Here is a 26,188-nt window from a genome sequence, read left to right as displayed (position 1 = left end):
TGCAGTGGGCTGAGATTGCACCACTGCACTCTAGCCTGGGTGACAGAGCAAGACCCTGTCTCAAAAAAAGAAAAATCCTGTGTGTTGAAGAATCCAGGCCTCTGTGGCTCAGCAAAGGTAGGTGACTGGAGAGAGGACTGTTACCTAAATGGTGTGGTGGCAATGACCTGTAGTCCCAGCTGCTCACGAACCTGAGGTGGGAGGATTACCTGAGCCCAGGAAGTCAAGGCTGCAATGAGCCATGATGTTGCCACTGCCTGAGTGATAGGAGTGAGACCCTGTCTTAAAAAAAAAAAAAAAAGCCAGGCACAGTGGCTCACACCTGTAATCCCAGCACTTTGGGAGGCTGAGGCAGGCAGATCACTTGAGGTCAGGAGTTCAAGACCAGCCATGGCCAACATGGTGAAACCCCATCTCTACTAAAATACAAAGGTCAGCCAGGCGTGGTGACACACATCTGTAGTCCCAGCTACTTAGGAGATAGAGGTAAGAGAATGGCTTGAACCCGGGAGGCAGGGGTTGCAGTGAGCCAAGATAGAGTCGTTGCACTCTAGCCTGGGCAACAGAGTGAGACTCTGTCTCAAAAAAAAAAAAAAAAGAAAAAGTTAATGCACGTGAGAATCTGACCTAAGAAGGCTTCTGTGTTAATATGCTAGTCTCTCCTCCACACAAGAGTCAACAGGAAGTGGTCTTAGCTTCTGATTTTGATATTGGCCACCTGACCAAATACAGTAAGAAGAAACCTAATGCAGCATTTCCCTGAATTTCTGCAAAACTGATGCACAGAAAGCTTTCAAAGATCTAAGGTCTGCTGGTAGCTGAACATACACAGATCAATGGGGCAGCCTAGAGGCCAAGGCGCTGCAGCAGTTCTCGTGACTCTGAGTCAGGCGCTGTCTTGACCGACCGGCTGTGTGATTCCAGAAGACTTCTTTCACCTGAAAAGGCCTCATTGGCCTCACCCGTACAGTAGAAGTTGCACATGGTCTCCAGGGCTTCTTTCATTTCTACCCACTGTTTTTGTTTAGTAATGATGCCTTGCAGTCCTAATGATCTTGGAATCAAGAATGGCGACTAGTGAACTTCAAAATGGAAAGAGAGGCTGAGCATGGTGGCTCATGCCTATAATCCCAGCATTTCAGGAGGCCGAGGCGGGCAGATCACTTGAAGTCAGGAGTTCCAGACCAGCCTGGCCAACATGGTGAAACCCTGTCTCTGCTAAAAAAAAAAATTAGCCTAGCATTGTGGTACATGCCTATAATCCCAGCTACTCTGGAGGCTGAGGCAGGAGAATTGCTGGAACCCAGGAAGTGGAGGTTGTGGGGAGCTGAGATTGCACCACTGCACTCCAGCCTGGATGACAGAGTGAGACTCCATCTCAAAAAAAAAAAAGAGGAAAGAGAGAGTAGGATGGCTGAACCATGATGCAGTAGCAATGCTTCTTATTTGAGCACCTTGCTAGACTATGTGTGCTGCAGACTGTGTTCATGATTCCGAATCCTAAATACAACTCTCCTAGGCTTGTCTCTCAGCCTAGACTCTAGACTGATTTGGCTCATTTGGTTGTCTTGGAGATGTTCTAATGCTGAAGGGGGCAGTAGTCCCTTCTAGAAGATAGCTGGTCTCCAAATGCACACCTCTGCTTAGTCTGAATCCTAAAGTTATAGCTTGAGCCAATTAAAGTGGCTTCTCATTTTTCTCTCACTCTGATCTCAAGGAGCCCTTTTTCCTCTAGTAATCTAGACCTTCCTCTTCCTTTCACAATCTCAAGGATTGTGCCCCCAAAGCAGATGCAAAGCCCTGTCTACCCCTTCTCCTTCCCCTGAGGTAGAGCTTTATCGAAGGTTTCTCTTGGTAAACGTTAGCTCTCTGAACTGCGGGCTGTCTTTTTATTTTTTCCCTCTTAAGCCCATTGCATAACAATCTCTTGTTGTAATCTTTTGCCGAACACTGCTTTTCTTACTGTCAGAGGTTACTACAAGGGTTTGAACAGGTAACTTCTACCTTTGAACTTCTATTGCGACAGATTCAAAGGTTCCAGGGGAGTGCGTTGGCCACTCTCAGGACAGTACACAGTAGCTTCGGGTGTGTCCCAGTCAGTCCCAGGAGCTGTGGAAAGAGTAGAAGTGCCTGAAGGTGGTGCTGAATTAGTACAGCCAGCTGTGAGGGGAGCACTTCCTCGACCCAGGAAGGAAGAGTCTTCTCCCAAGGTAAGCCGCAATGATACTACCTGCTCTATATTGAATATATCTGTGAGATAGTAGGGAGGTGGGTGGTGTGGGGAAAGAAAGTGGGATTTCTTACCCTCAGCCTAAGGCTCTTTTATAATATGAAATTACATTTAGTTGAATAGTAATCTCAGCTGACTTGTGTGGGAGGCAAAGAAAAAAATCCGCTGGAAAGGGGGTGGAGATACATGAGCTGTCCAAATGCTAGCAGGGGATGGAACTGGAAGGGAACACTGATTTTGCTAAGTGTACTAAAGCACACAGAACCAGAACGTGGGTCTCCTTCATCTTCCATTGAGAAGTTTCTGTCTCAGTGTAGTTAGAAGGATCATGTGTCAGCTGCTGACGGCAGAGAGTCCCATTTGGCAGAGAGAGAGAAAGGGAATCAGCAGATATTCAATTAGGTGCTGGGGACTGTTCTGGGTAGATGATGTATGTTACTTCATTGGTGCATCTCCTCCTGTAAAGCAGGTGGTTTCATTCCCATTTCACAGATGCATAGCACATCTCCAGGCTGTTAAACAGCATGGCCTAAGCTACATAGCTCAATGGTGGTGTGGCTAGAATTTGAGTCTTGATTGGTTAGTTTCCACAGCCTGCCTGACAACGCAGAATTCTTGTGGGTTGCCAAAACTTCTAGTTACCCCTTGAAATCCTGAGGGTGTCACTCATGTGCACAGAGGATTGATAGGAATACAACTGATGGGCCTTTAGAGTGAGTCAACCTTCCTGAACTTGAGCATTTTTATTGGTGGAGGTCAATGAAAAATAAATAAATATGTATCTTCTCCTAGCCCTGAGCCCTTTGGTGAAGGAAGACAGCACCTGCTGAAGGGCCCAGAGGTATTAGCATGGCTGAGATTCGACACCCACTCTGCCATCCTCTGCTCTCCTCTAGAGGACGTTGCCTCTTGGGGAGCTGAGTTCCTGAAACTAAGCAAAAGCCAAGTGATCCTCCAGCCATGAGATGAGCTGGAGGATGGAATGTCACAGGCCCCCCTTCATCTCCCAGCCCTTCATCTTTCTTCCATGTCCAAAGGCAGCTCCCCGGAGGCCAAGAGCTCAGCTCTTGTGTTCTCTGAGATTGTGGCACAGCTCACCCTGGCTTCCTTAGTTGGAAGCTTTTAAGACCCTGCTCTGTAGAAAGAACGAACCCTAATCTAGCTCCAGCAAAGAGCCAGGATCAGGCTGAATTTCCTGTGAGGCTTTGTGGGGGATCGAGGAGAAAGTGCTGCTTCATTCTGAGGTATCTGTGAGGTGGGGAAGGGGCAGGAAAATTTGTTATTTCTGCTTCCTAATCTGATAATGGCAGCTCCAGGGCCCATCTGTGGCCACAGCCTTAGGCAGATCAAAAATGAGACTAATACAGGTCCTGGTAATACTAGGGGTGACCAAGGCAGCGGAATCGATTTTTAAGTTAAGTTTTGAGGTGTGAATGTGTCACAGGGAAAGAAATCATGCCAACTGAACGACTCACAGCCCTGTCATTCCTGACTGGTTTGTTGATTTTCTTGGCTTTGCCAGAACAGCTTCAGGGACCAAGGCGGGCAGCTCTGGCGACTGGAGAGATGGGGTAAAAGGTCTTTGTGTGGGTCTGAGGGCTGAGGTACCTCTAGCCAGACTCTCCTGTCCTCCAAATCCGGCAGGGAACAGCGCCACTTCTGCCTTTCTGAGGCTTCTGATCTGAGGGGTGCCTCAAGTTATTTTCGTTTGTTTTTTTTCATCTTAGTTGAAAGGTGATTGGCCACAGGAGGACAGGGTAAACTGCGTTGAGGCAAGCTGGCTTTTGTATCGGCCCTTAGGGGCTGAGGTGAAAGACTGACACCGAGCCAGGATAGCTTTGGCAGCGTCTCCCGTCCTGGTCAGAACACTTCTACTTTCAGTTGTGAAAAAAAAAAAAAAAAAATTAAAACCAGGAAGTGAAGTCCCTGAGCATGTTAGAAAGCCTGACATGGCCTGACTCGGGACAGCTCAGAGCAGGGCAGAACTGGAGACGCTCTGGGCCAGACTTCTGCCCGCATGGACGTTCTGAAGCCACCCTGTGTCTGGAGGAACCGGGAGTGAGGGAAGAAGGACAGGGACTCGTGTGGCAGGAAGAACTTGGAGCCAGGAAGTCCCTGTTGGCTAGAAGCACTGAGAGATGTGGCCCCCTCCCAGGGTAAGGGGACCATCGAAGGGGTGTTATTCAGCAAGGGGGTCTTGTGAGGGTGTGACAGAGGCCAAGGGGGCATCCTGACCCCCGACTTTCGTGAAGCGACTTAGAATTAAGAGCTGGCTGAGTTCTACAGGCACACCATGCTCTCTCCCTCCTGGTCTCAGGCATGCCTTCAGATCCTGTGTCAGGAGGAGCAACGGGAAGGAAGGATGTGGGGCATGCATGGAGCTCACTTTCTCCCTACTCTCTTGGGGGAGACGAACCACAACAGAGACTTCTTTTTGTGGGTCTGAGCATCCAGCATAGCTCTCCTGAGGTGGGCTGGGAATTTGCCCTCTATTTTATGTTGGATAAGACTGATGAATGAGACCGATGGGGTGGGAGAGACAGATGAATGGAGTTGAGTGTATTTTAGGAAGCAGGGTCACAGGTTAAGTATCAGGTACTGCTTAATTCCTAAGTACTTCCTTCCTGATGCCCACTCCCTGAGGGTCCTAAGGTGAACCTCAAAGACCCTCAGGGAGTAAGCACTAGAAAGGGACTCTACCGCCGGGGCTTGGTACCTTCTGAGATATCAACCTTTTTTTGGTGGTCTGAAAGGTAGGATGGAATCTGTAGCTCCAATGTGTAGGTGACTGGTATTCTATATCAGAGGCAGAGTCTTAAAAAGTATCATTAAGGCCAGGCGCAGTGACTCACACCTGTAGTCCAGTTCTGGGAGGCCGAGGCAGGTGGATCACCTGAAGTCAGGAGTTAGAGACCAGCCTGGCCAACAGGGAGAAACCCCATCTCTACTGAAAATACAAAAAGTAGCCGGGCGTGGTGGCATACGCCTGTAATCCCAGCAACTCAGGAGGCAGGACAATTGCTTGAACCTGGGAGGTGGAGGTTGCAGTGAGCTGAGATGGTGCCATTGCACTCCAGTTTGGACGACAGAGCGAGACTCTGGCTCAAAAACAACAAACAAACAAACAAAAAACCATTGAAACCTGACTTAGTTTTTTTTGTTTGTTTGTTTATTTCTCCCTCCATATTCTGATATGGAGTCACTCCATGGTAGTCCACTCCGATTGATCAGTATTCGAGGTTAAACACAGAACATGTCTTGAAAGAGGCATGGTGTAAAATTTTGTAGGCATCTTTTGTGTATTTGGCATAATAAAAGGAACAAAAACCTAAATAAAACAAGAAGTATAAATGCAAATGTTTATAGGACAGGCAGGTAATATACAGAAGTAAAGTAGATGGTGTGTAATAAGATGCTAATGGTGGAAACTTTAGCAAAATTCAGAGCAGTCATACCCCAGATAAATGCATTCAAATTTAATTATTAAAAAAAGAAAACACCTTTAAATCCAGACCAAACAGAATGTTTCAGCCTGGCCTGACCTAAAATAGTCTCTCCCAGGCTATATTATAATTTCTTGAGGGCAAAGACACCAAGAATAGTATCAGTATGTCACTGCATACTAACCATCCACCTACAGTGAGACCACAGATACTACAAGGAGGCTGGAGATGGGGAAGGAGAGAGAAATGAATAGAGAGAGGGAAGATGAGGCCAGGGAAGTACCAGTACATAGGTACTCTTATATTTAATCAAGACAATCTTCTTCTTCTTTTTTTTTTTTTTTTTTTTTTTTTTAGAATGAGCCTTGCTGTGTCACCTAGGCTCCCAGGCTTGAGGGCAGTGGCAACATCTCGGCTCACTGCAACCTCCGCCTCCCCGGTTCAAGCGATTCTCCTGCCTCAGTCTCCCGAATAGCTGGGATTATGAGCATGTGCCACCATGCCCAACTAGTTTTTGTATTTTTAGTAGAGACAGGGTTTCACCATATTGGCCAAGCTGGTCTCAAACTCCTGACCTCAAGTGATCTGCCTGCCTAGGCCCCCCAAAGTGCTGGGATTACAGGTGTGAGCCACTGCACCTGGCCTTCAGGATTTGCCAACTTTTTAGAGACCAGGAATATAGTGTCTGCTCCTGTCTGTATCTCATATGCCTCCTCAGCAGATGGGCAGACCCTTAGCTGGAGGGCAGCCAGGAGTGACTTTTGTGCCTGGCAGCACCCAGCAAGGGTGAGGCAACCCCTGCAGCAGTGAGTCCAGCCATCACTGCTTATCACATTCTGCTGGAAATGTGTCTGGGTCTGTTTCTCCCCTGTGTGTCCGCACATCCTGAGTTCGGAAAGGGACTCTCTCACCAACTTGTCCCCCTGGCACAGGGCCTGACACTTCCCAGGTTCTCAACTCATTTTTTTAATAAATACACGAGATCTGGAGTTGGGAAGGTCAGACAGTCCATGCACTGCTGTGGTCAGGCCATAATATCAGCCTTCTTTGGGGGGAGCTGGTGGATCTCCCAGTCTTCATGGATTATTCTATTCTAAGAGTTGTGAGGTTGCGAGTGGCTCAAGTTGAGGATGTGGGGGCTAGGGGAAAGCTAGGTCAGAGACAGGCCATGGTTCCTACAACTAGAAGTGCTCTGTTTAAATAGAAAAGAGGGCTTGTTGGCCGGGTGCAGTGGCTCACACCTGTAATCCCAGCACTTTGGAAGGCCTAGGATCAGGAGTTTGAGACCAGCCTGGCCAACATGGTGAAACCCCATCTCTGCTAAAAATATAAAAACTAGCTGGGCATGGTGGTGGTCACCTGTAATCCCAGCTACTTGGGAGGCTGAGGCAAGAGAATCACTTGAACCCAGGAGGCGGAGGTTGCAGTGAGCTGAGGTCTCGCCACTGCACTCCAGCCTGAGTGACAAGAGTGAAAGTCCATCTCAAAAAAAAAGGAAAAAAAGAAAAAAGAAAAAAGAAATGAGAGGCTTGTTAAGACCTTTGCACAGAAGTGGAGGGGCAGTAATCGTTCAAGACCGTGATCATCTCTTTTCTTTTGGGACATCTCATAATAGAACATCTGATATTGGCAAGGATGTGAAAACTGAGGAAAAGGGAAGGAAAAGGGAGCTAGACTTGATTGAGGACTTCCCATGTGCCTGACAGCATACCAGCAGTTCTATACACAGCGTCTTCTTTAAGTAGTGATTTTCACCTGCTCCTTCTGCGTACAGTGGCGGGGAACTGATGCTCAGTGACTTTAAGTAACTATCCCCAGGGCTACACATGTAGTAAGTGAGGAGCTGTTGCTCTGGTACCTGGAAGGGCATGACCTTGAAAGTTTGTCCCTGGAAATGACACCATTGACAAGAAAGCTTATTGCCTGCACTATGGAACTGTTGATCCTTGACCACTGGTTGAGACAGGCAGTGCAAGGGCTGATGCTGCAGAGAACCAATGCAAGAAGTCCGCTTTCCCAACCTCTTGCCTCACCCCGGCACGGGTGACGGGGTCCTAGCACTTTGTCCGGCCTATCTTTTTACAGACCCCCTTATCAGATCCAGTGGATTTCTGACACTACTTCCTCTTACCCCAGTTCTCTCATAATACACTTGGTCAGCAGGCCTGGGATGCCCTTTGGGGTGTCACTGATACTAGTTGTCCCGGGGTCAGGATTTGGACTGTGACTCACTTCAAGCCCAGTGGTGGATCAAGGTTGACTCTATCAACCTGAGCTCCTGTGGGATTTGTCACTTCTGGGGTCACATCCTGTGGGTGACTCAACTATCCTCTGCTATCTTAATGGACTGACTTAAAAGGCTCTTGGTATTTGACTTAACATGACATTTCCTGATAAATGTACTCAGCTCAACTGGCCAAGGCCTGGCCCCACCCAGGCTCTTTGGAGTATGTGAAGGCAATGGCTCCAGTGGTGCAGTGTCTGCACTGGGCCCCATGCACCATCTCATTCATCCTTGAAGACTTCCCCCCCCCGCCCCGCTTTTAACTACAGATGGACCCTCCATCTCCAGCAGAAATACCTCTTCACCATTTACCTCCCCTAAATGTCCCACTTGCCCCACTTTAGTGCCTCTAACACATCTGGCCATTCCCCTTCCCCACTTCCACTTGGCTGCATCAAACCTAATGAGATGATTGGTCTCTCCATGAGGAAAGTAGATAGAGAGACACAGACAACAGTTGAGAAAGATGGTTTGGTGGCAGGGCCACTGGCTGGAATCATAGTTGAGATCTTACTAGACATCAGCTTGATTGGTAGAATTATCTTTTTTTTTTTTTTTAGACAGGTCTCACTCTTGTCACTCTGCACATCCAGGCTCCCAGGCTGGAGTGCAGTGGCGGGATCATGGATCACTGCAACCTCGACCTCCCAGGCTCAACAGTCCTCCTACCTCATTCTCCTGAGTACCTGGGACTATAGGCATGCCCAGCTAAATTTTTTATTTTTGTAAAGATGGGGTCACGCTATGTTGCCCAGGCTGGTCTCGAACTCCTGGCCTCAAATGATCCTCCAGCCTCAGCCTCAGCCTCCCAAAGTGCTGAGATGACAGGGATGGACCATCATGTCTGGCCAGATCATCATCTTTGCCCCTGGAAAAGAGACAATTGGCAATAAAGCCAGGGGATCAAGGATCACACATCTTTGAGGTTCTAATGTTCCATCAGCCATCTTAATGTGCTCCAGTCTGCACTGGCCTCTTCCTCCTTCAAACTCATGAGCTCACTGCACACACTGAAGCATTCTGTAAGAGTTGCTAGGACTAGATAGACCCATAAGTACCCAGATGGCAGGAACTATGTCAGCCAAGTGTTTGTCCCTCAGCACATGGCACAGTGCTGAACAGGCAGGTCCACAATTTTTGTTTACTTTGCTGAAAATAAATGTATAGGCTGGGTACAATGGCTCACACTTGTAATCCCAGCACTTTGGGAGGCCGAGGCGGGTAGATCACTTGAGGTCAGAGTTCGAGACCAGCCTGACCAACATGGTGAAACCCCCTCTACTAAAAATACAAAACTTAGCCAGATGTGGTGAGGCACACTTGTAATCCCAGCTACACAGGAGGCTGAGGCAGGAAAATCGCTTGAGCCCTGGAGGCAGAGGTTGCAGTGAACTGAGATCGTACCACTACACTCTAGCCTGAGTGACAGAGTGAGACTGTCTCAAAAAAAAAAGAAGCCGGGTGTGGTGGCTCACGCCTGTAATGCTATAATGCTAGCACTTTGCGAGGTCGAGGTGGGCAGATCACGAGGTCAGTAGTTTGAGACCAGACTGGTCATATGGTGAAACCTAGTCTCTACTAAAAATACAAAAATTAGCTGGGCATGGTGGCATGTGCCTGTAGTCCCAGCTACTCAGGAGGCTGAGGCAAAAGAATCACTTGACTCTGTCTCAAAAAATAAATAAATAATTAATTTTAAAAAAACAAACGTATAAATAAGTTAAAAGTGCAGAGGGTAAATGTATCCCTTGCCACACACACACTTCTCCAGCCCACCAGGTGCTGCCAAAGTTGAGCGCATCCCATAGAGCACTGGTCTCAAAAGCATCATGACTGCCTGGGGAATTGGCTTAATCTTCTACTGGACCAGAAGTTCTGAGCATGTTTTCCTGTGCTAAACACACTGCCTGGCACACAGTAGGTGCTTGAATACCCAAATGGATGCATTATTTAGGGAACCCTGAGCTCACTCAGGTTGGGTTGCTTAGCGTTGCCCTTCTCGTGGCATGAAACCCCTGGCTGTGACATTCCTGAGGAAGACTCCGCCGACCCCGTCCTGCTCTGTGCATAGGAGCACATTCTGTTCCTTGTGGGATTGAACACTGCAGATTTTCCTTCAACAGACTCTCTTCTCTAGTTGCCTTTCTCTCAAATTGTGCCAACGGTGAGTAAAAAGTGAAAGTGGTTTGGTAACAGCAGCTTCCCACGGTGTCTCAGGTGCCACGCTAGGTGCAGTGGAATCCACAGGTTAGGATGGTCACTATGTGCGTGAGTCTATGGTGCGTGAGTCTATATTCGAGAGGAATAGACCTCACAGCACAGGGAGGTCTATTGACACACAGATGTCCATGAGTCACTGGAAGCCTCACTGGGACCCAAACCTGAGGAAAGGGCTTATTCTGTTCCACCTCTCCTAACTCTTCGGAGCTCTGGCTCCTGTAGCTTTTCCTGTGCAATTCAGCAGCAAAGATCTCACCAGTGGATCTGCATCGAATGCCCTAATGATTTATTTATGGTATGCTTGCGTATGGTCCAGGACACCTGTCTGAAGCCTAGACTCTTAACCCTTTCTCTGCCAGCTGTCTTACACATTGGGACTGTTAGATGCCATCTAGCAATTGGGCTTGGAAGAGAGATACGAGAGGTTATTATCACTTACCTTTTAAAAAATTATCTAAGCAATCAAATAGAATCTTTCCATGGTGTGGAAACTACTACTTAGCTACCACTTGGTGTTTTAATAGGGCTTCCTTTGGTAATGCTGTCTCCCTGCTCTATCCACCACATCTCTGCGGAGATGATAAGAAGGACCTTCCCCGCTGGGTGCCACGGCTCACGCCTATAATTCCAGAACTTTAGGAGGCTGAGACAGGTGGATCGCTTGAGCCCAGGAGTTCAAGGCCAGGCTGGGCAACTTGGGGAGACCCCGTCTCTACAAAAAACTTAAAAATTAGTCGAGTGTGTTGGTGCACACCTGTAGTCTCGGATACTTGGAAGGCTGAGGTGGATCCCTTAAGCCTGGGACGTTAACACTGCAGTGAGCTGAGCGTGGGAGGATGGGGTTGCCATGAGCTGTGATAGCGTCACTGCATTCCAGCCTAAGCAACAAAATAAATACATAAATAAATAAAATAAGGCCCTTCCCATCTGCCTGGGGCCATGGATGTTATCAGACAGTGGCTTGAGCATCCATGCACATTGGTGAGTGGCTGGGAAATCATCAGCAGGCTGTAGGTCAGGATCTCAGACCATCCTTCCTTCTTAGCTACTTGAAATGAACATTGAAAGACACACTTTCAAGGCCCCTCGGCCCCGTGACTCAGCGTTCACCTTTGCTCTGGTTTCTTATCGGCTAGGGAAATGGATGAAAAAGGTTTCCACCCACAGAGCTGCTGTCCAGCTGGATTACTTAGTGGCTGAGAAGCATTTTGTACAACATGAGGGCTTGAAAGAGGCTGTGTGTCGAATGTAGCTTCGGTAGTGGGAGAGCCATGCTTGGAGAAACAAAGCTGAGGTATATGCTTAGGTGCATTCACGTGAAATGCCACCAACCATGGTGGTAGGATTTTCTAAAGTAGCTGCCTGTGTTGGAGGTGGGATTATATGGAGCTGTTCATTTTATTGTTCTTTTCTTTTTTTTAAGCACGAATATTTCAGAAGAAACAGTACACATCAAGTGTTACCTTCCCAGTGAGACTACTCTAAACCTCCCTAATTCAAACTCATCTGCTGGATGCAGTGGTTCATGCCTGTAATCCCAACACTTTGGGAGGCTGAGGCAGGTGGATCACTTGATACCAGGAGCTCAAGTCCAGCCTGGACAACATGGCAAAAACTATCTCTACTAAAAATACAAGAATTAGCCAGGCATACATCCATAATCCCAGCTACTTGGAAGGCTGAGGCATGAGAATCGCTTGAACCCAGGAGGCAGAGGTTGCAGTGAGCTGAGCTCACACCACTGCGTTCCAGCCCGGGAAACAGAGTGAGACTCTGTCTCAAGAAAGAAAGAAGGCCGGGCGCGGTGGCTCAAGCCTGTAATCCCAGCACTTTGGGAGGCCGAGACGGGTGGATCACGAGGTCAGGAGATCGAGACCATCCTGGCTAACACCGTGAAACCCCGTCTCTACTAAAAAAATACAAAAAAACTAGCCGGGCGAGGTGGCGGGTGCCTGTAGTCCCAGCTACTCCGGAGGCTGAGGCAGGAGAATGGCGTAAACCCGGGAGGCAGAGCTTGCAGTGAGCCGAGATCTGGCCACAGCACTCCAGCCTGGGTGATAGAGCGAGACTCTGTTTCAAAAAAAAAAAAAAAAAAGAAAGAAAGAGAGAGAGAGAGAGAAAGAGAGAAAGAGAGAGAGAGAGAGAGAGAGAGAGAAAGAGAGAAAGAGAAAGAGAAAGAGAGAAAGAGAGAAAGAAAGAAAACCAGTAAAAACTCATCTCCCTGCTGTATTCCCAATTCTCTTTCCCTGCTCTTGTTGTTTTTGTTGTTCCATAGTCCTATATAATCTAGTTATTGATTGCTCAGGCTTGTTGTCAAACTCCCCAATATAATTCAACCTCATGAGGGCAGGGTTTTCCATGCTGTATCTCCAACACCTGGAACAATACCACATATACAGCCAAGTCCTTGAGTAACTTTTGGCTGAATGATGGAGTAGCCAAGACTTTCAAGAAATCCAGTCATGATTCCTCCTCTTCCACCTGTCTTTTTCTTGTTTTTTGTTTTGTTTTGTTGTTTTGTTTTTGAGACAGGGTCTTGCTCTGTTGCCCTGGCTGGAGTGCAGTGGCACAGTTATAGCTCACTGCAGCCTTGACGTCCCTGGCTCAAGTGATCCTCCCACCTCAGGCTCCCAAGTAGCTGGGACTATAGACATGCACCACCAAGCCAGGCTAATTTTTGTAATTTTTGTAGAGACAGAGCCTCACCGTGTTCCCCAGACTGGTCTCAAACTCCTGAGATCAAGCAATACATCCACCTCAGCCTTCCAAAGTACTGGGATTTTAGGCGTGAGCCACTGCACCCGACCTCCATCTCTCTTTTTCTGCGAGGATTATCTTTTCAGAAACACAAATGCGTATATAATTCATTGCAATTGAGAAGATAATGTACACACTGTCGAAATATATTTTTCTTTCTCCCTGGCAGCACATCATAAGCTCTTTTCATGTTATTACCTACAGATCGACTTTCCTTTTTAAAATACCTGGCCAGAATTCCATTGTGTGGAAAATTGTAATTTGTTTCATTATTCTCCTATCAAGGAAGGCTTTCCTAGGCTTTTGGATTAGCCTATATGGAAAAAGTCCAGTAGATTGTCCCCCAGGGAAAGCTATTCTCAGCTACCCAAGCTATTTAAAGTGATACAAAATCCAAAGGGTCAACAATTCTATAGCTTTAATGATGATAAATATAATAGCTAAATACATGAACCTATGTGCCAGGCGTGGTCCTAAGCACTTTATATATCCATTAACTCTTTTAATCATGGTGACAGCCTTAGAAGGGAGATACCATTATTGTCATTTTGTAGATGAGAAACCACAGAGAATTAAATTATCTGCCCCAGGTCACAAAGAAAATGACCAAGAAGAGCTTGAGCCCAACTAGTCTGAGCCAACATTCTTAACCTGTACTTTACATGTGATTTGTGATGTAGTTTATTGATCTCATGTCTTTCTATGAGATAAGTTGATAGTAGAATTGCTAGGTGAAAGGGCATACATTTTATGATGTGGTAAAGGGCAATGGGGACTTCTCTAAGAGACGGCACCAAATGTACATTTCCACAATTCATGTTGCATTTCTCACTGTTTCATCCCTGGAATCTGATGCATGGGGGAAAGGCATGTCATTTAAATTTGCATTCTTAAGAACTGTAAGCAAAGTTGAATGTCTTTCCCTAATTGTAAGTAACTTGCTTGTTTTGCTGTGAACTTTCAGGACATCCCCTCTGCCCTTGCTTTACGGGGTTGAATTTTGTTTTTCATTGACTTTTGAGTTTCTTATTAAAGAAATGAACTCTTAGCCTGTCAGAGGGGTTCGATACTTTTTCCTCAAGTGTCTTTGTCTCTGGTATCTTTTCTGTTGGGGAAGTTTTTATTTTTATATAATCAAACTTGCCAACATTTCTGTTTATAGATTTTAGGTGTTATGTCTGTCTTGAGTCTTCTCCGTGCCAAATTATAAGAGAAAAATCTCTCCATGCTTTTTCACTCCAACTATTCTTATGGTTTTCATTGTTTTATACTTAAGTCTTTGACCTATCTTCAACTTATTTTTGTTGTAGGAATAAGAGAGTAGACAGTTTAATGTATTCTCTCCTAATGGCTAACCAGTTGTCTCAGTACATTTATTTTAAGTGAAATAAAACTATTTTGATTTGAAATGCAATTTAGTACATGATAATAGCATCTACTGGGCATGTTTCAGGATGATTTTATTAAATAGGTTTGTCTATTCATGACCAATAGAAAACTCCTATAGCTGTTTTGTTTTGTTTTGTTTTTTGAGGCAGAGTCTGGCTCTGTTGCCCATGCTGGAGTGCAGTGGTGCAATCTTGGCTCACTGCAACCTCCACCTCCTGGGTTCAAGCAATTCTCCTGCCTCAAACTCCCAAGTAGCTGAGCTTATAAGCACATGCCACCACGCCCAGTTAATTTTTGTATTTTGAGTAGGCACAGGGTTTCACCATGTTGGGCAGGCTGGTCTTGAACTCCTGACCTCAAGTGACCTGCTCGCCTCGGCCTTCCAAAGTGCTGGGATTACAGGCATGAGCTACTGCGCCCAACCAGAAAACTCCTATAGCTCTATAGTAAGTATTTAAATTTGGTAATGATTACTGCACTGCTACCTACCCAATTCTTGCTATTTTTCAAAATTGTTTCACTCTTTGTTAAGTTTTATTTTTTTCTGGATGTACTTTATAATTGGCATTTTAGTTCCCAAGAAAGTCTTCATTAGGGTTGCATTAAATGTATAGATACCTTTAAAGTGACAGAAACCTTGAATATTTCAGGCATGTCTTTCCATTTTTCTAGCCTTCTTAGGTACTTCAGATCTAAACTTTTAAAATAGAGGTTTTACACATTTATTCTTATATACAATATTGTGAATAGCATCTTTTTCATGACTTCTAAATTAGTTATTTGTATAAAATAAAGGAAAACTATTACCTTTCTGCATACCAATTTTAGTCACTGGCCACCTCTGAATTATCTCAGTAATTATAAAAATGAAATGTACTAATTACCTTTTATTTCCTTAGAGCGTTTTTAGAATTTCTCCTCTCAGTTCTTTTTTTAAGTTTTGTTTTGTTTTTTTAATTGGGAGAGATGACCACAGATTTTTATCTCAGATCTGAATGTTGACCCTTTGGATTTTGAATCATTTTAAGTAGCTTGGGTAGCTGAGAATAGCTTCCCTTGGGGAACAATCTACTGGGCTTTTTCCATATGATGCTTTTCTCTGACTGAGTTTTGTGAAGCAGGATCATTGTCTCAAATCACCTCATCGGTCATTTCCCTAGTAGAAGAAATCTACTTGTGATACAGGAAAGCAAACTAGTTTAAGAAAATATTTTTTAAAAGCCTTTCATCCCGAGGCTCTGAGGAAATTGGGTGAAGGATCTTGCAACCGAACACACACCTGGTTCATGTTCATAGCGTATAAAGGAAAAGGTTATCAGATCTTTCCAGGTGTGCTCATGATGCTAATGGTTGGTAATTTCATGTTGACCTTTTGTCATTACTTTTGGGTTTGTCTAGAAATACTGACTCTGTAGTCAAGGACTGAGAGAGAGGTCTCCTAGGTTGAGGGTGGCAGGAATGCAGAAAAAATGATTTTGGAAGCTGGGTTAGAAATGGAAAGCCCAGCTCAAAAAGCAAAACTTTCATATACTGCCTCCTAAATAACAAACAGGTCTCTCTGGAGTCATAAGTTGTAAAGACTTTTGACATGGTCTCTAGGAGAGAGTAGGCAATTCCTAGTATGGAAAAATGTGTTAACTAATTGGGTGTAAGAACTTGGGGATGCTGGTCTCCCTTTTAATTAGCTTTCTGTCACCATAGGATGAGCCCATACATGCAAGAGAACACAGAAATCAATTAAATACAAATTAACGAAGGCACTTTTTTTTTTTTTTTTTAGTTTTCTTTTCTTTTCTTTTTTATTATACTTTATATTCTAGGGTACATGTGTACAACGTGCAGGTTTGTTACATATGTATACATGTGCCATGTTGGTGTGCTGCACCCATTAACTCGTCATTTACATTAGGTATATCTCCTAATGCTATCCCTCCCCGCTCTCCCCACCCCACAACAGGCCCTGGTTTGTGATGTTCCCCTTCCTGTGTCCAAGTGATGTCATTGTTCAGTTCCCACCTATGAGTGAGAATATGCATTGTTTGGTTTTCTGTTCTTTTGATAGTTTGCTGAGAATGATGGTTTCCAGCTGCATCCATATCCCCACAAAGGACACGAACTCATCCTTTTTTATGGCTGCATAGTTTTCCATGGTATATATGTGCCACATTTTCTTAATCCAGTCTGTCATTGATGGACATTTGTGTTGGTTCCAAGTCTTTGCTATTGTGAATAGTGCCACAACAAACATACGTGTGCATGTGACTTTAGAGCAGCATGATTTATAATCCTTGGGGTATATACGCAGTAATGGGATGGCTGGGTCAAAGGGTATTTCTAGTTCTAGATCCTTGAGAAATCGCCACACTGTCTTCCACAATGGTTGAACTAGTTTATACTCCCACCAACAGTGGGATTTCTCCACATCCTCTCCAGCACCTGTTGTTTCCTGATGAAGGCAGATTTTTTAAAGCTTATCATTGCAATTTATATCTTATTATTGCACACACAAAACAAATAGTTCTTCAGGTCTAAAAGCAAAGATAATTTGCTTTATTGTCCTTAGACTTCCAGAAATTCAAGGTAACAGAATGATTTCTTTCTTCCCTTTTTTTTTTTTTTTTTTTTTTTAGGCAGAGTCTTGCTCTGTCACCCCCCAGGCTGGAGTGCAGTGGTGTGATCGCAGCTCACTGCAACTTCTGCCTCCCAGGTTCAAGGAATTCTTGTGCCTGAGCCTCCCGAGTAGCTGGGGTTATAGGCATGCACCACCACACCTGGCTAACTTTTTGTATTTTTGGTAGAGACAGGGTTTCACCATGTTGGCCAGGCTGGTCTCGAACTCCTGGCCTCAAGTGATCTGCCCTCCTTGGCCTCCCAAAGTGCTGTGATTACAGGTGTGAGTCACCGCTCCTAGTCCAGTATGATTTATTTCTTGGCTGGACTTTCTGCCTACTTAAACCATGTAGATAACTTCATTCCAACTCTTCTAAGCCTGGAGGAGTAGATGGATCTTGAATGGTCCTTAATGTGTGTCAGAAATACACTCCTGTCACCATCCACTATCCCTATCCAATACCTTACGTAAGTATTTATTAGGAAGTAATCCTCTCCAGATTTGCCTGAATGACTTCTTATGATCTAAGATTTGGGAGTTTGAGGGTGGGGTGTTTGTACTGCAGGGAAAATGAGTTAACTGAGAGTATATGGAATAAGCAATTGTGACCTAGAAAACTGTTCATTTGCTCAACAACCACTTGTTGAAAGTTTTTTTATGTGCCAGGCATGGTGAGGGCATGAGAGGCATGGCAGTAAACAAAATTAAAATCTCTGTTCCAAAGAGAACATCAGCTCAGTGGGCACAATGAATGATAAGGAGCTAGGACTATTTCCCAGTGAACAGTGTTGTGGAGAAGAAAACACAAAGTCCATGACACTGACTAGAAAGGAAAAGACAATATTCAATGAGGTGATCAGAAACAGTGGGCCTCGGAGGAAGTGACGTTTGAGGTGAGGCCTGACTGCTCAGCAGTACACAAAAATTTCAGATCTGGGGAAACGTTCCAGGCAAAGAGAAGAGCAAATCCAGAGGCTCTGGGGTGGGAACAGACTTCAAAGAGTGTTTGAGTGGGATATACATAGGAAAAATGCAATCTTTTAAAAGATAGAGACTATCAAAAGAAAATGATATTTAGCCAATAGGGATAGTATGAAAGATTCAGAGCAATAAACATAGTTGACCAAAAATGTAAATATTAGAGTAGAAGGAGCCACGTAGGACATTTATCCAAAGAAAAGGAGACTAAATGAAGACATGCTGCCCCAAGTCCACATAGGGAAAAAAATTCAAAGCTGAATATGGGGTGATCATAACCTAGACACCAAGAATGGTCCAGGAAGCGTGCACAGAGGTGTGAAGGCAGAAGGCGTCCTTCAGCTAACTTGGGAATAAAACATGTTAGGAGCCAGGAGATGAGTGACTGTGGCTCCGGTCATCCATCCACAGGGAAGGGGAGGGCTCTGGAGTGGATCAAGGACAAGGATGGTGGACAAATGGGTACCCTGGGGTCTGAGGCCAAGGCATGTCACCATCACCACGTCAAAAAGCGGAGTAAGCCTTTTGACATGGGCCGTCCTGGAGTGTGTTGTGGCTTGTTCAGCCATTTGTATATTACACGAAACAGGAAATCCCAGATACAGCATGACAGAGCTCTCTTTCCTCTTTTCTTTACCACTGTTGTGCTTCTCCCTACCCTAACCAGGAGTAATGTTAAAAGGAAGAGGAAATGCCAGTCACGCCCACTGCTTGCAGGGGATCCTGTGGAGTGACTAAATCAGAACTGTAGTTTGAGTCACATAGGACATGTGACAAAAGGGGGTGACTTTTTTTCCCCTTGTTTATTTGAACTTCCTTGGAAGTGTTAACAGATTCTAATAGTCAGAATGGTAACCAGAGCTTCCCACTCCTGTCATGGTTTGACCCAGGGGTCTCACCTTCTCTCAGGCCCTTAGTTTCTCCCCCTTAAACAGTGAGAGAGTTACATGATACAGTTGCAAATCCTCTCAGCACTAACCTTGTAAGGTTAAACATGTTTGAGTGTATTGGGCGTTTAAAAGGAGACTATATACCAGGCGCAGTGGCTCATGCCTGTAATCCCAGCACTTTGGGAGGCTAAGGTGGGAAGATCACTTGAGCCCAGCAGTTCAGAACCAGCCTAGTGAGACCCCATATCTAAAAAAAAATTGTTAATTGTAAAACAATAAAAATAAAAAGAGATTATCAAGATAGTAAAAAGACAACCTACAGAATGGAAGAAAATATTGCAAATCATATCTCTGATAAGTGTTGTGTATATATACATATATGACCTAATTTTTAAATGGGCAAAAGACTTGAGCAGACATTTCTTCAAAAAAGAAATACAAATGGCCAAGAAGCACATAAAAAAATGATCAACATCCTTAGTCATTAGAGAAATGCAAATCAAACCCACAATGAGATGCCACTTCACACCTATTAAAATGGCTATTTAAATAGACAAACAAACATAAAGAAAGTAGCAGTGTTAGGGAGAATGGAATGGAGAGAAATTGGAACCCTCTTACATTGCTGGTTGGATATAAAATGGTGCAGCTACTGTGGAAAACAGTTTGGTGGTTCCTCAAAAAATTAAATATAAAATTAGCATTGACTCAGCAATTTCTCTCCTAGGTCTACACCCTAAAGAATTGGAAAAAGATATTCAAACAAAAACTGTATAGAAATGCCCATAATAGCTCTGTTCACAATATCAAAAATAGAAACAACCCAAATATTCATCAACCAGTAGGTTGGTAGGTAGGTAGGTAGGTAGATAGATAGATAGATAGATAGATCGATCGATAGAGTGTAGTCTATCCATACAATGGGATAATGTTGAGCCATAAAAAGAAACGAAGTACAGACATACTACCGCATGAATGAATCTTAAAATTATACTATATAAAAGAAGTCAGACACAAAAAGTCACATATATGGTTTCATTTATATGAAACATTTAGAATAGATAAATCCATAGCAACAGAAAGCAGCCCAGTCCTTTCTCTAGAGGCTGGGCATTGAAGGGATTGGGAAATGACTGTTAACGTGTTCAGGATTTCTTATTTTATGGTGATGAAAATGTTCTGGAACTAAATAGACGTGATGGTTGCACAACATTGTGAATGTACTAAATACTGCCCGATGGTACATTTTAAAGTGGTTAGTTCTACATTATGTAAATTGTATCTCAATTTTTTTAAAAATTGAGGAAGGGCCGGGTGCAGTGGCTGACGCCTGTAATTCCAGCACTTTGGGAGGCCAAGGTGGGTGGATCACATGAGGTCAGGAGCTTGAGACCAGCCTGACCAACATGGTGAAACCCTCGTCTCTACTAAAAATGCAAAAAATTAGATGGGCATGGTGCCAGGCAACTGTAATCCCAGCTACTCAGGAGGCTGAGGCAGGAGAATCGCCTGGACCCGACAGGCAGAGGTTGTAGTCAGTCGAGATCACACCACTGCACCCAGCCAGACTCTGCCTCAAAAAAAAAAAAAAAATTTGAGGAAGGAACCATGTGAAATTCTGTGCACCTCCTACTTGAGTTGGATACCTGGTCAGTGGTAGCAAACTAAGTAAGCTATTTCCATTGACAAATACAAATAAATCCTTCCTTCATTGTCTTCCTTAAATAAAATTCCTTGCCAATATAGGCAAGGTACTCTCATTCTCATGAAACTGTGGCTTTGAAATGTGTAAATATCTCCCTTGTTTGTAACGAAGTGGTCAGTCTTGTTCTATTTGTGGGTAATATGATTGAAGTCTGTCTCCAAGGAGTAGTCAAACATTAACAGACCGTGATCCAAATTAAACTACGAAATGTGTTCTCGTTTATCCCATGCCAGACCTTTAAAAACGGATGTTAGTTAAAATTGAGGTTTCACAAAAATGCAGTCTTCTGGGTATTCTGGGGGTGGGGGGCAGAATTCTGACAATCTGTGACCCATAGTATTTTTACTATGTGGTAACAATCACCTGAGATTGACAGCAAGTGCCCCCTTGAGGCTGACCGTAGATTCTCTGTCCGTTTTCTCCCCTATGTATTACCAGTCAGGTTATTCACTCTCCTTCCTGACCCCACCCCCATATCACCACAATTGAAAAGAAATTCAATTTTTAGACCCTAATTCAAAGACATTTTTTGCAAAGTCTTCTATTAAAATATAAATGTGCCATCTGGAAGAAGAGGGCAGAAATCCTTAGTGCAACCATTTTTTCCCATAGTTGAACAGGAGGGTGTTGGTAAGGATCTCTTAATTTGTGGGTGGGATTTAGGCAGAGGGAAAAAGCCCAGATAAAATATCACCAGTCTGGGGTGGTCGTGGTGGCTGACACCTGTAATCCCAGCACTTCGGGAGGCCAAGGTAGGAGGACCGCTTGAGCCCAGGGATTTGAAACCAGCCTGGGCAGCATGGTGAGGCCGTGTCTTTACAAAAAATTAAAGAATTGGCTGGGCGCAGTGGCTCACACCTGTAATCCCAGCACTTTGGGAGGCCAAGGCGGGTGGATCACGAGGTCAGGAGATCAAGACCATCCTGGCTAACATGGTGAAATGCCATCTCTACTAAAAATACAAAAAATTAGCCAGGCATAGTGGCGGGCACCTGTAGTCCCAGCTACTTGGGAGGATGAGGCAGGAGAATGGCATCAACTTGGGAGGTAGAGCTTGCACTGAGCTGAGATCGCACCACTGCACTCCAGCCTGGGTGACACAGCAAGACTCTGTCTCAAAAAAAAAAAAAAAAACTATAGAATTAACTGGGTGTGGTGGCACACACCTGTGGTCCCAGTTACTCAGGAGGCTGAGGTGGGAGGTTCACCTGAGCCCACGAGGTTGAGGCTGCAGTGAGCCAGAATTGTGCCACTGCACTCCAGCCTGGGCAACAGAGTAAGACCCTGTCTCAAACATATATATATATCTCCAGTCTTGTCACAATATCCCAGCCTGCAGGGGGTGGCTGGTGGTGGACTGGATGGGAGAGCACAAAACAGGCATAGGCTTCTCCTCCCCTTTAGCACTGCCACCTGCTTTTTCAATTTCACAGTCTTCCCTGAGGCAGTCCCCCTTCTCTGCCTGGGCTTTATGGCTAGCTTTTGAATGCTTTTGCATCCTGGAGTGCCACCTCATCATACAAGCCCAGGTAAGGCTGAATTCCAAAAATCCCAGCTTTCAGAATCCTGCCAGGTGGTCACAGTAGCACTCTTGTTATTATGTAACCTAGCACCTGTGGGACCTTGCTTTTATTTTTGTTTTGACTTCTTTCTCTCCCCTTGAATGCAATATGGAAAGAACCAAGGAGTTGAGGACTATTATCCCAGTTTCCGAAAGTTCAGTTTTCTCCTCTAAAATGGAAAGGGACTCTCCAAAGTCAGGTAATAACTAATCAAGGGGCAGAAAGATAGTAAGAGTGGCCCAGGATTTCTTGTGACTGTTCCTGCCCCCACACAAAATTCCTGCACCTTGTGGCCTTTCTCAGACTACAGTGAAGTGTGTTTCCCTTGTTAAAGAAGTTTCCAGGTGGCAGCTGATGGCAGCTGTCCAAAGCTCTAAGGGCAACTGTGATCTTGATCTGATCCAACTTTTAGTTGAGCTTGCTTTGTGTTTTGATTTTCAGTGGGCATGTGCGGCCTCATCTCTGAGCTGTTGTTTCATCAGCATTGCAGTAAACTTTGAAGAATGCAAATTCTGAACTTCATGTGCTGTCACCTGTAAGGTGCTAGAAACATTCAATCCCCTTGAATTCTGTGACTAGAACCTATAAGAAAAAGTGAATTGTCTTTTTGTAGATTTTCGTAGAGAAGTAGCAATAGGTAATGATGGGTGAATTTGGACAAGTCACTTTATCCCAAAGCGTTCATTTCCTCTTCAGTGAAATACTACTTTATAGTGTTGTTTGGCCTAAATTAAACAAACCATGCAAAAAGCCCAGCCCTATGCCTGGCATACAGTAAGTGCTCATGTGTTTGCTGCTATTATATTCTCTTATTCCGGTTTGAAAGCTGTGAGGGAGCAACTTTCCAGGAAAAGATGGCTTCAACAAGGGTGTGCTCCTAGGACCTACCCGAAAGTTAGTCTCTCCTATTAGAATAGTTTGAAGCTGAACTTGGCTGAAAACTATAAGAAAGGCTGGGTTGGGGGAAGCCTTTGTTGCTTTTAGTTTCTTGAGATCTCTTCTTGACCTAACTCTTCAATCCTCGCCACGTGTCACCCATTCTCCAGCACTGTTTCTGTGCACCTGACTGACGTTTGCCTCATAGTAAAATGATTCCTCTGGGCTCCCTGGGGGAGAGAATGTTGGGCATAGCAAGTTGTAATGCTGTTGATCTTGGAAACCCTTCTGATGTTCCAAAAAATAAAGCAATGAGCAAGACATATCTAGCCAGCAGGAAATACCCTTCATACAAAATGGTTAATTTCTAAAACCTGTGGCATCACATCGACCGATCTCTTCTGTTTGGTTTATATGGGGGAAATCCAGCTGGAAGAGTCCTTCCTGACCCGTGGTCTGCCTGGGCAGAGGAGGTACTATCCTCTGACCACCAGGTTCTGTTGGGTCTAGCAGGCTGCCTTCTTCCAGGCTTTGTGCACCAACATTAAAAGGGCAGTCATTTCTCAAAATTGTCTGGGAAATGATTAACTTGTTTCCTTCGATCCTTCCTGCTTTGTGTGAGGACAGTCAAGTAGCAGGGGTGCAGAATGTGTTCTATTATTTTCAACAGTGCTGAGTAAACATTGGGGGAAATTCTGCTACTAGAGAGGTACAATTCTATTTAAGGGTTTGAAGGCATGTGTGTGTGTGTGTGTGTGTGTGTGTCCTTCTGTAAACATAGAGCTATTGAGTACAAAAATATGGCCATTTCCTCTAAATTTTCTTTCCCCTGTTTTTTTTTTAAGGTCTGAATTTCCTGCTGCTATTCACAAAGATGCTTTTTATCTTTAACTTTTTGTTTTCCCCACTTCCAACCCCGGCATTGATCTGCATCCTGACATTTGGAGCTGCCATCTTCCTGTGGCTGATCACCAGACCTCAACCCGTCTTACCTCTTCTTGACCTGAACAATCAGTCTGTGGGAATTGAGGTAATTTACTGGTCATCCTTTTAGTTTGTCAACTTTCATCAAACTCAAACTGTACCTCCAAACCTAGGGATAGCTCTTGAAGGGGATTGGGTGTGGCATGGGAAAGCTTTCATGTTACCGATCAACAGGCAATATACAAATTTAAACTTCTATTACTGGCACATTTTCTTTTGTAATAAGGAAGGTTGTATGATGTCAGTAATCTAGATTGGAGTTGGCAAACTACAGCTATGAACAAAATCCATCTTTTTTTGTGCATCTGACAAGTAAAGAATAGTTTTTATCTTTTTTAAGGGATGAGTTAAAAACAAAAATGGGCAAGATGAGGCATGTCCCACAAAGCCTAAAGTGTTTGCTATCTAGCCCTTTACAGAAGTAATTTGACAACCCATGATCTAAATAATAGTGTCAGAACTTTGGGGACAGGAGAACATTTTCATTGAGATACCCAGTGTCTGAGAACAATTAAGCTGTTTCCTCCAGTTAAATTCTAGCTTTGAGTTAAATTTATTTTTCTGAAAACTATAGAAATTGAACTAGGCTCACTCCCTTGGCTTATCAAATTCCCCAGCTTCCTATATCTATGAACAAATTGAAAGTTCCAACAGTGTTCTCATTTCTCCTTCCTTTTGCGCCCATGAATATCTTTGTCTGTTTTCATTTTCTACCCTCTTCAGAGGAAAAAAAAGCATTCCTGTTCCTTCACAAGGCTAACTTCTTCTGTTCTTTTTACAGTCTTCTTTCTCCAAGATAGAGGGAATCTTACTCCAAGCTACCTCTACTCTCCAGCTCCTCTCCCACCTGTGGGTACCTCTGCATGTTCAATGTCTTCATTGACATCTTCTTGTCCCGCTGCATTCCACCACCACCTCTCACTCCTTTCCTTTCCCACCAGAGTTCTTTGAGAGTAGTTTGCATATTGATTTTCTCTTCTGAACTTCAACCCACTGAGATCTGACTGTTTACCACTACCATCTCCTCGACAGTGCTCTAAATCACTCATAACCTAACTTCTAAATTCAATGGCGTCTCTTTCAGTTTTCCTCTCGTTTGACTTGAGACTTCTTTCTTGAAACTCTTCCTTTTGCCTTTTATGATATCCTCCCATGAGATTTGTTCCTAATTTCAAGACAGTCTTTCTTTGTCACTTGGGTTCTTTCCTCTCCTCATACTAGGGTTTTATTCTCAGCATCTCTTGATTCCTCTGCAGCAGGGGTTGGCAGACATATTCTGTAAAGGCCAGGCAGTAAATGATATAGAATTTGCAGATCACATGGGCTCTTTTGCATCAACTCAATACTGACTGCTGTTGTAGAATAAGAGTACAGTACCAGATAACATGTAAACAAATGAGCGTGACTGTGTTCCGATAAAAGTTTACTTATAAAGGCAGGTGGTAGGCCAGATTCAGTGTGCAGATTATAGTCTGCCAAACCCTCATCTAAATTCTCATGGCTAAGAAAATACCTCCTCTTTTATGACTTGAAAATGTGCCTAAGTCTGTGACACTGAAATCTGATTTTCTATTCTGACCTCAGTGATACTTAAGTAACTTAAGCTCTCCAGGTCTCTTTATGCTTGTTTTCTCCCTTCTCTCTCTCTCTCTCTCTCTCTCTCTCTCTCTCTCTCTCTCTCTCACACACACACACACACACACACACACACACACACACATATGCACATGCACGCACACACACACCTCCTTTCCTATTCTATTTCAGTTAAATGTATATCTTTTTACCCAGTTGCCAAAGTTAAGAGTCTGAAACATCTTGGATTCTTCCTTCCTTGCTCTAGGCACGTAAACAGACAGCAAGACCCTGTCTTCCTTCACTAGACAAGGAGCTTTATTTTTGCTATTTTTTCTCTTAATGTGATAGCCCATGGAAATTTTCCCTGATGTCCTAGACTAAGTCAGATCTCTTGTTACAGCCTCATGTGTTTTCCTGTACTTTTATAGCTCTCACTTTGGATACTAATTTACATTGTTGAATACTTATTTAATTGTTGCCTGTTCTTCTCTAGATGAAACTTCATGAGGTTGGACCACTGGACCACACCTGGAGTGCCTCTTGTGGCTCCAGGGTCCATCCCAGGGCCCTGATCCTGTAGCTCCAGCTGACATTTCTAGATGGATTCCTAGCTACTCCCTTTTTCTTTTTCTTTTTCTTTTTTTCTTTCTTTTTCTTTTTCTTTTTCTTTTTTTAGAGGAA

At 44.3% G+C, this 26,188-nt stretch overlaps 1 protein-coding gene across 2 annotated transcripts in view; it reads left to right on the top strand.

Moving 5' to 3' along the window:
* The first annotated feature begins 2,031 nt into the window (after positions 1-2,031).
* ACSL5 (acyl-CoA synthetase long chain family member 5) overlaps positions 2,032-26,188 on the top strand; it is a 54,966-nt gene continuing 30,809 nt past the window's right edge. Inside the window, exons 1-2 of one of the 2 annotated variants that reach the window (XM_033182857.1) lie at positions 2,032-2,210; positions 23,791-23,975. In XM_033182857.1, coding sequence (XP_033038748.1) covers positions 23,820-23,975 — 156 coding nt within the window. In that variant the 5' untranslated portion in view covers positions 2,032-2,210; positions 23,791-23,819. Of the gene's footprint in view, positions 2,211-3,640; positions 4,387-23,790; positions 23,976-26,188 lie in introns of those variants that run through there. The other variant, XM_033182848.1, reaches the window with a different exon arrangement.

Source organism: Trachypithecus francoisi, unplaced genomic scaffold (assembly GCF_009764315.1).
Source record: "Trachypithecus francoisi isolate TF-2019V2 unplaced genomic scaffold, Tfra_2.0 Contig01579, whole genome shotgun sequence".
Lineage (NCBI taxonomy): Eukaryota > Metazoa > Chordata > Mammalia > Primates > Cercopithecidae > Trachypithecus > Trachypithecus francoisi.
This window is presented reverse-complemented; position numbering and strand designations above follow the sequence as displayed.